The sequence below is a fragment of the Natrix helvetica genome, assembly GCF_964273705.1.
Source record: "Natrix helvetica genome assembly, chromosome: 4".
NCBI classification, from domain to species: domain Eukaryota; kingdom Metazoa; phylum Chordata; class Lepidosauria; order Squamata; family Natricidae; genus Natrix; species Natrix helvetica.
In genome coordinates, this window is record NC_138550.1 from 52,677,837 (window position 1) to 52,690,493 (window position 12,657).

Consider the following 12,657-nt stretch of genomic DNA (forward strand, 5'->3'; position numbering starts at 1 on the left):
TGTGATCAAAAATATATTTTTCCAAATAATGTTCAAAATTTAGAGTAGACCTTATCCAGGTAGGATAACAAAGCTAATAATGTTAACAATGATCTGTTACTACTATATTTTCAAAAGTGAAGTTCTTTATTAGTGCCATTCAGATCAAATTGGAAAGTCTGACTTTTATTCTTACCGTTAGCATTGCACTCCAACACTGAGGTAATTTTTATTTGCAGATTAATAAAACAACAATATACTACATTTTAACAATGCCTTATTTTAATAAGCCATAGTTAAAATTAATTGCTGGGCAGACCTTGTTAGGGATGTAACCCTAGGCTTGGCTTGGCAATGTATATAAGATATGATTACTTTACTGTTACTTTAAATGCTTAAGAGATGTAATTGGTTTGTTACCTCAAGCAGCCATAAGAGGGAGCCAGAATGGCTGTTGGCTCTCTGTTTTGTTAGACGCTGGCCGGTGTATGGTGAGGTATTGTGGTTTGCTACTGTTAGCTATTTTGTGTGCTAGACTGACTATTTTAATAACTGAATTACTGAACCGTGTATGACTTGGACTGTTAACCGTACCTGAATACCTCTATATTTCTACATAGTAAACTACTATATTTTTATACTACTCAGTGTCTCTGTATGCTGGTTTGTGCGTGTTATTCCATAGCACTCTGATTATGCTTCTCTGCATACTCGCTCTCCTAACGGGGAGCTTAATTACTTAACAGACCTAATGCTATTAAGACAAAAATCTCCACATGCCTTTTCTAACCACCCTGAAGGAAAAAGGGTGAGAACTGCATGGACTGGTTTTCATGATACATTTTTTTTCCTTTGTTTTGTTTTTCAAAATATACTGTTAGTACAATAGGAGAGGGAAAGTAGGATAGAGAAGAGAAGGATCACACTTAAGAATGTGGCACCATCAAAGCTGACACCAGGCAGAGCATAGAACAACTCAAAGAAGTAGTGCAAGATGAGAAGATATGGAGACACTTGGCCCATAGAATCGCCAAGAGTCAGACACAACTGAATGGAAAACATCAGCAGCAGCAGCATCTTGTGGAATAAGTTCTTACATTTAAACCTTGGGTAAACATGGCTTTATTGCACACTGAAGGTACTGTAGTCACTTTCACCATAGAAAGCAATTTAGGAAGTGGAATAAACTCAGTGGTTTTAAAAGCATTTGAAACGTCTGGCTGAGCTTCATAGATCTGAAATTAAAAACACAAAACATGCACATACAAATAAATATATAATATAGATACCCAAACCTAAGTGATGCAATAGTAGCTATAGTCAATGGTAGTCTAAATGTCCAATTGCACATGAAAAGAAAAAAAAATGGAGAACTGAAAACACTGGCAGGAGAGATCATTACTGAAACAGGAAAACTTACTAATTAGGGAAACACACTACTTCAAGAATAGCATTTAAATCCCATGTTTGCAGATCTTGCTGAAAAAACAATATTCAGCAAGTTCTGAAACATGGGATTCAAATGCTATACTTCCCTTGCATTAAAAACCAACTTAGGTCTACACGCCAGAACAAAAGTAATCATCAGCAAATATAGGCCTCAGCACAGCAGAACATAAATGGGTTTTCTTGCCACTGTTAACATACCACAACAGTATATTGCTGGTTTTGCTACTTGGTATGTTGGAAGTTTATAGCAATAGCAATAGCATTTATGCTGATATACTGCCCCATAGCACTTTACAGCCCTTTCTAAGTGGTTTACAATGTCAGCATAGTGTTCTCAGAAACATGGGTGGACCTTTTACGGACCTCAACAGGATGGAAGGCTGAGTCAATCTTTATGGCTTTTACTGTGGTGCTTTAGTGATTTTTGTCATAAGGCACTTCTGTCTGGGCCATACAAATGTGACATTTGATCAAGAATCTCTCTATATACTGCATATATATTCTCTGATGATCAGAAGTAAGCAGAAGCATAGAAGACAAGATAGAATAAAACCCTAGCACCCCTCAATGCTTTTTAGGCACACTAAAAATAAATTGGAGGGAGGGGGCAGGGAGAGGGATTAGAGATATGAATCCTTTTCTATTAATTCTACTCTCACTTGATTTTCAAGGTTTTTCTTAAATCATTGTCACTTTTTGAAATTAGAGAGGCATCTGTTAATGATCTTTCCCAAACATTCTCCACCATCTTTCTCCATCCACTTTCCTATGTCTGTTCCCCACAAACCACCCTCACATAAAATTATAGCAACTAATAGCAACTAATAGCAACCAGCTGGTAGGATACACAAGGAAAGGTTGATCTATTATCTTTCAGGCTGGCTACATTTTCCACAAATAACTAGTGATAACTAGTAGCACCAAATAACACATTACTAAGGTAATCTTTAGTTCAAAGGCTTACCAGCAATTCAATCTATAGAGGGGATCTGGTACAATGATATAAGAATTCAATAAACACAGGGGAAGACAAGGAATTGCTTTTATAATTAATTTATAAAACTCAGCAGATGCTGTACTATATTTGAGGCAGCTCACTTATTAAATCATATGAAACCTATATTATACCAATTGCATTGGCATTTCCAAGCCAAACTGATATTTTAATAGGTTGAATACATGATTATGGATATGACTTTGATGATTTGATCAGAGGTATGAATGGCACAGAGTTGGAGGCCCCTCTTCTTTTCCTTTCAAAATAAAACAAAAGCTAAAGGAGTAAGTTTGCAAACTTATAGGTGTACTGTGATTTACTATGTGGGAGAGAAGAAACCTCACTGAATTCACTAATAATTTTTTCCAGGCAGAAATTTATATAACTAGACTATAAATGCCGTATTTTTCAGACTATAAGGCGCTCCGTAAGACACACCTAATTTTTGGGGAGGAAAACAAGGGAAAAAATCTGTCTCTGCCCAGCATCCATCTGGTATTCATCTGGGCCATTTGCCACCACAGCCCGTTTGCCGCCACGGCCTGTTCACCACTTCTGGAACAGTTGATCGGCGCTGCACGAACCCCCTTCCTCCCCCACCCCCCACCGCAATATTCGTTGTATAAGATGCACAGACATTTCCCCCCACTTTTTTGGGGGTGGAAAAACACGTCTTATACTCTGAAAAATACGGTAATCCCAAAGAATTAGGAAATACAGCTCTTTTACATTTGCATTTTGATCACAATATTAATTTGCATATTTGAAACTAATACAAGCTTACAATCCCCTTCTGCATTATTTATTAATTATATTTTTATCCTGCTTTTATTACTTTTATAAGTAATTCCAGGTGGCGAACATACATAATACTCCTTCATCCACCTATTTTCCCACAACAACAACCCTGGCAGGTTAGACTAAAAGAGTGATTCAAATCTGATTTGAACTTACTCAAATTAAGCTACATTTGTTTCAATATAGCCTTTCTTTCTGATTCTGTCCACATAAATAAAACAAGATTTTTTTAAAAAAAATAATTCTTACCTGTGAGACCTGCGGTCATATAAAATCTGCAGATCAGATAAAAACTGCAGATATTATATAGAAGAGGTGGGAGAAAAGGAGATTTTTCCAACTTGAGTTTGTTAGATTTTAAAATTATACTGTATCTAAATAATATACTTCTGAATTACTTTGCCCTCATTTATTTGATATAATATATGCAGGATAGGTAGCCAGTTTGGTCTAGTAGTTAAAGTGCTGGCCTAAAAACCAGGATGCTGGAATTCTAGTTCCGCCTTGGCCATGAAAGCTGATTGGGTGATTTGTGGACTAGTCACTTTCTCTCAGCCTAACTCATATTGTGCAAAGTCTTGAGAGAAACACAAGAGAACTCCGAAGTCTGACTACTTTGCCATTCAACCATCCTTCCACAACCCATTAATTAAAATGAATTTCTTTCTGACTTACTATCAAATATAAGAGGGCAAATATAGTCCTGTTCACATAGAGACACTTCAATAACTGTCATTATAACAAGAGAAATGTTGATAAGGGTCATTTTCATGTACTAAGTACATACCTTTCAAGTAGTTCTTACCTTTCTCAGCAATTTCATGTTGTCTAGCCATGCAGATTTTAGTCTTGGAACAAAAGAATACTGGGTTTCCTTAAAGTATCTGTTCAGTAAATCTGGGCATATTTTGAAAATGTTCACCATAAGATCAGCAATCATCTCATCTTCTACAGCAGTCTTTAGACTCAGAAGAAAGCGCAGCAGAACCAAATTACCTCCTCTAACAAAATAATAGTTTGAAAGAAGCATCACTTGGATAGAATATAGTAATATATAATCAACTATCAGTTATCAGAATCTACGCTGCAGATGCTATCAATGAGCAGGAGTTATGGTAAGTTAGCGTTTCTCAACTATTTTGGAGGATGGCAGGATGGAGAACATTATAAAATACAATTAACCTTTCTTTCTAGGGACCGGGGTGGGGGGACAGAGATGGGATTGTTTTGTGCGAGTGGCTAGTAAGTGGGAGTGCATGCATTGACTACTGCTCACGCAAATGGGGACACGTGTGCTCCCACACGCTACTTCTGTGGCCTGGTTCCGAATGGCTCATGGCCCACTAGTGTGGGTTGGGGATCCCTGTTCTAAAACATACATATGGAGGGGAGAGGGTTGAACTTGTTCAATGAAATATTTTAGTTATGTTTCCTTTTGGAGTCAGATTCATCCATTTCATGTATTGCATTTTGATTTTTTTGCCTAACGAGAAAAAAAATTAACCTGAGGTGTGTAAAAATGACTAACTTTGCTTTATTTCAGCAGGTCAGCTACATATAATAGCAGATGATCAATCATGCCAAACCAGTAGGAACCCTAAGTGACTAAAATTATGTTGTCAAAACACTGTGAAAGGCATTCAACAAACCTCTACACTCACAAAATCTTATAAACTGGAATGAAAAAAGAACATATTTACAACATTATTTTGTTAGCCTGAGATTTACTCCTTCTAAAATATCTTACTACTATTGCATAAAACCTTCGGTTATTTATGCTATCATGTGGTAATTCCAATTTACATGCAGATTAATTAATTAAATGCTATTGGTTTAATGTGCAGACTTCAGACATTGCCCACTGTAGAAGAAGTTGCCAGAAAGATGGAGGGAAGGGAAGGAAAAACAGGACTTAACAGATTTTTATGCTTAAAAGATGCAGATTGCTGTGGACTATATGACCAAAACCAGTAGAAGTTTTGCTTCCAGAATAGACCAAGAGATAAAAGGTTTGCTCTGTTCCCTGCTTTTTCTGTGAAATTACCGCAAAATAAAATAACCAACACTCTACGATTCACAAAAAGATGAAGGCAACACTAAAGAAAATACTTCAAACAATTTAGCTCTAACCTAAGTAAAACTTCAAAATATACCTGGGCTTTTAACACTGAACAACTGAATGCTTTACCTGCCAGACGTGCCAAGACTTGGATCATAAAAGTTAATGCCATGTTTCAGAGAACAACAAAGGTTCATTAAAAATTTATGAACCAGTTCTCTCACTAAAAGCTTTCCCGGGTCTTCACACTCTTGGGAAGCCTGCATAAAAATAACACATTGAAGTAAAACAGTCAGCTTACCACATTTGCTTATTCAGTATTTTCAGAGCACAAAGTAGAAGATCTCAAGTTCTGCTCTTAAATGTTTATAGCGCTTCCCCAGTCTGGCTGAGCTACTCTGTGTGGTGCAATTTCCACATACCTGAAGACAGCCATGCTGTGTCAGTCTGGTATAGATTCTGCCTAGTTGTATAAAGCTGGCTGCTCCCATTGGAGCATTGAAACTGGATGCCATTTCCCCCAAAATAGCCCAGATTACTATTCCTAATGGCAAATTATTTTCACCTTACTAGGCAAACTATGGCCTTTCATTTTCCTCGAGTGGTGGCATATAACAACATGTTTCTGTACATCTTAAAACAGTATTTAGATGTAAGAAAAACATGGAGAGAAGATTATTATACCTTGACATCTACTGTGCTGACATCAGTAATTCCATTCCAGCGATAGAGTGAAGCGATGTGGTTCAGTATTTCTGAGGTAAAAAAGTGTACCTTCTGGGTCTTATTGACATCTTTATTGAGAACCACCTACAAATAACACAACATGTTAATACAATAGTTCAAAATTCTTAAGTCAGGCCATAAGTGTGCCATTATATCCATGGGAAATGTCAGAAGTATCGTAAACAATTTTAATGCCACTGTTGCATTGATTTGCAACTTTAATTTTTTGTTTACTTAAAAACGTAAGTTACTTAAAAGCATAAGCAAAAAGCTCTACACCCGAAATGCTGTTAAGTTCTTAAAGTACAGCAAAATAAAATGGTAATCAGAGATTGTCTGAAAAACCACAATGAAGGTATTTCAACAATCAAAGAACGTACGGCATAAAGAACAAAAATATTTGCATACCTTAGTTTCCAAAGTTGAAAGCAGGAGGTTTATTGTGGAAATTCTATCTTCTTTTAACCCTGTCCTAATAATATCTGGAATGAAATCTAAAAAAAAAAATTTAAAGGATAACATTATGCCTGAAATACAGTAAACATTTTAATTACCAGTAAATCAATTTTGCAAAGCTTTGCCAGTTACATCAGAATACAACATAAACCAAAGTCAAAAACAGGGAGCACGTAACACAGCAAAAAGAAAGTTGATATTGTGAACTAATTCCATAGTGCCTTACAGAAATACACTATATTGGCAAAAGTATTCGCTCAACCCATCCACATAATCAGACTCAGTTGTGAGCGAATACGTTTGGCAATATAGTGTATTTATGATTCTTGGACAGATGCTTTCCTGGCCCTTAGCACACTCTCTGGTTAGAGCAGTGTTTCTCAAACTTGGCGACTTTAAGTCCTGTGGACTTCAACTCCCAGAATCCCCCAGCCAGCATAGCTGGCTGGGGAATACTGGGAGTTGAAGTCCACAGGACTTAAAGTCGCCAAGTTTGAGAAACACTGGCTTAGAGGAACCCTATTTTTTTTAATTAAAGCAGTGGTACTTGACCCTCAACGCCAAGCTTATTACTTTAAGAGCAACAGAGGCTTTCCAAAGCTTTTCTATTACTACATTATATGCCTCAAGAATTGTTTTGATTTGTTTTGTTTTGTTTTGATGGGAAAACAAAACAAGAACATATGGAAATAAGCAATGATTGCCAAAACCTTGGTCTAGGCATCATGAAATCCATTGCACATATCCTTCCCACATCAACAAATAATTTAGGAATACTTGTAAAATACCTTTTAACTCCAGAACCTGCACAAGGATAGAATGGTCGCCAGCAATCAAAAAGGAAATGGCATATTGGATGTATGCAGTACGGATATCAGGCTTACCCTAAACAAATATTAAAAGATTTTCAGTATATATGAGAAGCCTAAAAGCCAACAGATTACCTACAATGTCTTAAAAATGAATCCTACGTGAAGAACGATTTGCAGACTTAAGCAAACAATGACCAATGTATTAACTGATAAAAGACTGGTATTTGTGTATCTATTGCACATTTCATAAAGTACCTTACAGTACCTTAACGTTCTTTTTTTGTACTTATCAGGGTCTTAACATCTGTATCATCTAAAATCATGGTCTTAACAGTGAGCCCATAATAGTTTAGATAGTTAGAAGTTTCTACTATTCTGGCTGCCTATTATGCTTATTTGACTATTATGCTTGCATAAAACCCAAATAACATAATTCCCAAGGATGCGAGAGTCACATATATTAAATCAACCTTCTCTAATTACCTGCCATTCAACTATGTTAGACTGCAATACTCCTAATCTTCAATCAAGATGGCTAAAGGTTGGGGACAACCGGTTTAGAACAAAACTCTGCCTGCATACAGAAAACTAGCATAACAAAAATCTAACTAAGCTTTTTTTTCTAGACGGGATAGCTTTTCTTCAAATGTGTGATCTCTCCAGACAAGCATGGCATTTTTCAGAAATCTATTGTGCACTGTACTTTTTCTTAAAATCTGAAATCTACAGGCTGAATTTACACATGTCTATGGGTTTGCTGTGAAAATATCATGACTTTGCTTCATTCTCTTTTTTAATTGTAAGAACTTTTATATGAACGAGGGTCCCTGCATTGCAAAAAAAAAAAATTATCTCAAAATCGTAGCTGCCAACTTTTTTAAAAAAAAACAAGGAGGCTATTTTGTACAAATGGTATATGAATGTACTAAATCATGTAGCAAATGACAAGTTCCTTTTATATGAGTTGCACATGGGTAACTCTGTTTTTTTTAAAAAAGAAACAAATTGTCTCATAAAAAAGAGCTTTTCTTTTGACCACAGCTTTATTTTGAAAATAAAATGAAAAAGCATAAGCCATCACTTAATCCTCATGGCAGACTTTTTGCTTCCTTACCTTATAGTCTCTCTTCTTCACTAAATTAGGTAAGAATTTATTATTGAAATCAAAGTGACTATAAACATCTCTGGCAGCATCTGGTCCCTGTGTCACCATTGCTGATAGCAAAGTTAGACACAGACGAGACAGTCTGTAAAGAGAGACAGTCAGAACAGGGAACAATATTTAAGCAACGTGTACTATAGGCAAACAAATGAATGAAAAATTAAAAAGTGAGGACATCTTTGAAATGAAGGTGTTTGTTCATTTTAGTTAGCTAAGGGAGCAGATGCCTAGCATCAAATAGTCAATCTAAACACAAGTACTTTAACCAGACACAGAAAATGTCAAGGGGACTTAATTACAGCAAGCTGGATTTCCTGTTACTTTACATATATAACTGTGCTGACTGCAAAAGCAATACTTTTGTATTGCTTGAAAGTATTGTCCTATACAGAGTTCATACAGTATATAATAGAATCACATTAGTTAGTTATGGGCCCAGATTAAATAGTAACATAGCACTGCTGAAGTTATTATTCATTTACTAGGTAAATGAACTTGTATATTTATCTTCTATATTTAAAATATGTCCCAAATATTTTAACAGGAAGATGGATGCATGCATGGATCAATATGCATAAAATGAAGGTATCTTGATTATTACTAAAGCTTTCATAGTAGATCAAAACAGATTTGATAAAAGCTGTTTAGGGTTGAAGTTTGAAAAAGCCTAGCACTTATGGAATAGCACCCATAAATGCCACAATTCAATAATCCTGTCAGATTTTTTAAATTTTTATTTCATAAATATAGTGCCGCACAAATATGTGTAGGTTTGTCTATATTTGTAGGTTTGAGAGGGAGGGGGAGGGAAGAGAGAGAGTGGGAGGGAAGAGAGAGGGGGGGGAGGGGGGAGGGAGGGAGAGAGAGAGAGAGAGATTGTAAGAAAGTAAGTAAAGACTTATGAATGAACACTGTAGTCTAAATATTTTTCTGGTTAAAATTCATTAAATTCTGATTTCAGGACAGACCCTGCCATATGAAAATGACAAGGCAGAACACAGCAGATTTTTGGAGTAACACCATTTTCAGATCTATAAATGCTGCACCATCTGGGTTTTATAATTTCAGAAAATATAATTTGAGACTAGATGAAGATTGGAAAGATGAAGCTATATATTTAAACTTATTCTTTAATCTAGATTTTATTAACATTTATGGAGAATAAAATTATAATCAAGGAACCACAAAGCAAAATAGAGAAGTTTACATAAAAATAAAATGTTCCTAAAGTGACAGAGATGGAAGTTAAAATTGACTATTCTATTATCTAGGTTCAACACAGGATTATAATGTAGAATATAACCACAGTTTTTCTGAAGGTAGTTTTAAATCAGTATTAAAGAGTGCTTTGTTATTCCTGGTGACAGAGCATAAACAAAGTACAGAGCAATGAAAATGTTATTCCAACATGGTTCTAAACAAAGCTTTGTTTTAAACAAGGAACTTACCTATGAGTTTCAGAATACAAGGCAGCATAAATTAATTTCATGTAACTGTTAATCAACTTCTTTACTATATTCATCCCCACAACACGAAAATGGGACAGATCACTTGCTGTTCTCAGCAAAATATTTTCTAGAGCTTGAAAAATTAGCATCATCTGCAAAATTTCAAACATTCCAACTTATTGTCTTTTTAAGATACAAATGGAACTGAGCATTCTAAACAAAGTGTACTCCAACAGGAAAGGAAGCTTTGCAATGTTTTTTGGGGAAAACCCTCTACTGCTAAATTAAATTATATCCAGATAAGGCTAGGGATTACAACAAGAAGACCCTAATGAAAATTTCCAAAGCTTTAGATACTAGTTACTATGGTGTTTTTGTTTGAAGGGCATATGGGAAACCTATGGCCTACGAAACACATCTGCCTATTTTGTTTAATCCTATCAACTCTTTAAATATCTTATTAAATAGGGATACTGGAAAGTCTCCACTTGAACTGAACTTGAGGACAGACTGATGAACAGCCAACCTAATCCTCATTTTTAAAGGGAATCCTATTAGAAGAGAGTATGGAAAGTATTTATCCAGTCAGTGGACAGGACTTCCACAGGTTCTACACTTGCACCACATCAGCTTCAGATCAAGCTGTTTACTCTCCTTTAAATACTTTATGAGTGAATGTGACAAGATCAATGGCCCAGCAGAAAAAAAGTTTGGTGTCCCTGATCTAGAAGTAATAGTAATATCTTTTACAATTATGTTACAAAAAGGATGTTGCTGACAGGTTTAGCATAGTACAAATAAATTATTGAAACTTTCCATTGATGAGACAAATGCTCATTCTTGCCAATTTCTTTGCCAAACCTCTACTACCTCATTTAGAATGCACATTTACGTGCATATTCAGTTTCTACGGTCCAGTCCAGTACTAGAAGTATAACACCCCATCTCTAAACCCAAAAGTATACTGCTATTTGTAACACCTTATTGCAGGGACAGCAATATGGGGACACGCCTAACCAATCTGGCCAATGGGAATTACAGTCCAACAAGACCTGGATGCATTGCCCATCCAGGCAATGCTGAATTAAAGTATATCCATGAACATCCTAGCACTGTAGGAAACAGCTAGGAAATTCATTATTCATATTAAGAAAAATACTTTTAAAACATTGCATGAGATTTTTAGAAAGGATTGGAGAACTAAGGTTCACTAAGGGTTAACTTCCTAGCAAGTGCAGGAGGGCAAAGACACTTTTAAATGAGTAAAATAATCACAAATGGCATACAGCAGGATTCAGTGTTCATTCTTAATAGCACAAAAACAATACCTAACCGGAGCTTGGGACAGCTCTCATCAATTGAAACACTGACCTCACTGTCAGGACGCCTTTCACCATCCAGAAGTTTAAAAATTTCTACGCATTCAATAGAAACTTTTATGTATCCTTCCACTACATCATATTGTTCATTTGACGGTAGTAATTTAGCTTTGGCTATGAATGTTTCCAAACCTGAAACAAAACATATTTGATTCTTCTTTCAAATCACAGTGGACATGTTATTCTTTACATGTTCTTTCAACGAATTATAATTGGTATGCCTAATAGGTAAATCAGTTTTATTCAAATAGCAGTTTGCATTTCAGGCTCCCAATTTATTAACTGCCTCATTTTTCCATAATAGAGCTGGAAAGTGAACTTTGATTTCTTTCTTTATTGCTATCAATATTTTACCAATAAAGCCTTTGGGAAATAAGTTATGGGGGAAAAAGACCTTCAAATGCAGAGGTTGACAAAATAAATGTAATAGTAGGAGTAAAAGCATTTACATTTACATTTACTATATCTATTGAAGACTGCCTGCCTTCCAATAAATGTAACCTTCGCATCCCACCCCACACACGCTCCCTTTTATAATTCTTTTTATCAATTGTAACTCTCAATTACAGCTGTCTATACAAGGAGTTCACAATCCTTTTGCTCAGGACCGAAGGACACAGAATGGATTTTAAGCCTGTCTCTCGCTTCTGGACACCACGTTGTTGTCCGTGACACATTTATTACAGGCAACTTGATTTGGATGAAAATATTCAGCTACTGTTCGCATATTAGCAATATGCAGCTGTGGCCACCGCACAGCTCTTTGCCGCGGAGAGATCCATTCGACTGGATCCACGTGGGGACCCGTGAGAGCGGCGTGGCTGGCTGACCTTTCATCGCAGTGCTGGAATCGCGGATGAGGAATTTGAAGTGGGCGCCGGTGAATTCCGTGGCATCGGTGCTGCGAACCCGCTTGGCTGGGGGCGGGTCCTGCCGCCCGGCCGAGGCCGAACTTTTGCGTTTGGTGCTCATATCTTGAAGCAATCGCAGTTCGCCGCGACACCCGGCGGAGCGAAGGGAAGCCGGGCTCGCCTTCGCGGGGGTTGCCGGAAGTGGTCCGTTTCGCTTATTCTCCCCCCCATCCGCGGAATTACAGCTGAGACGGGTTCCTAGCCTGACTAAAGCGGGCAATCAGTCCTAGCTCTGCAGGGCAGTGGCGGAGACCAAGTCACCTTGTTGCCCAGAGGAGCAAAAGATACAGTTTCAATATATGTTCGCAAGCTGAGTGTTTTCTGCTTCGGCACCCATTAAGTGAAACTTGTATGTCTAAGGAAAAACTACTTTCAGTTCGGTTGGACTTTTAAACGAACAAACAAGAGAAATAAATGCTCGCTGCTAGTTCTAGGGGATCAAATGTCTTGATTTAAAATAGTATTTTTGAGTGGTTAGGGA

The 12,657-nt window shown here is 36.7% G+C and overlaps 1 protein-coding gene across 3 annotated transcripts in view; it reads right to left on the bottom strand.

The window, feature by feature from the left end:
* URB1 (URB1 ribosome biogenesis homolog) overlaps window positions 1-12,291 on the bottom strand; it is a 61,598-nt gene extending 49,307 nt beyond the window's left edge. For all 3 annotated transcript variants that reach the window (XR_014175351.1, XM_081952734.1, XM_081952733.1), the window contains exons 1-10: window positions 12,096-12,291; window positions 11,258-11,397; window positions 9,887-10,038; window positions 8,391-8,523; window positions 7,253-7,349; window positions 6,417-6,502; window positions 5,967-6,092; window positions 5,412-5,542; window positions 4,029-4,224; window positions 1,077-1,214 (exon numbers count right to left, since the gene is read on the bottom strand). Coding sequence is in view for 2 of the 3 variants with exons in the window: in XM_081952734.1 (XP_081808860.1) it covers window positions 1,077-1,214; window positions 4,029-4,224; window positions 5,412-5,542; window positions 5,967-6,092; window positions 6,417-6,502; window positions 7,253-7,349; window positions 8,391-8,523; window positions 9,887-10,038; window positions 11,258-11,397; window positions 12,096-12,237 (1,341 nt within the window). In the remaining variant the exon portion in view is untranslated. The remainder of the gene's footprint in view (window positions 1-1,076; window positions 1,215-4,028; window positions 4,225-5,411; window positions 5,543-5,966; window positions 6,093-6,416; window positions 6,503-7,252; window positions 7,350-8,390; window positions 8,524-9,886; window positions 10,039-11,257; window positions 11,398-12,095) is intronic.
* Window positions 12,292-12,657: the final 366 nt, after the last annotated feature.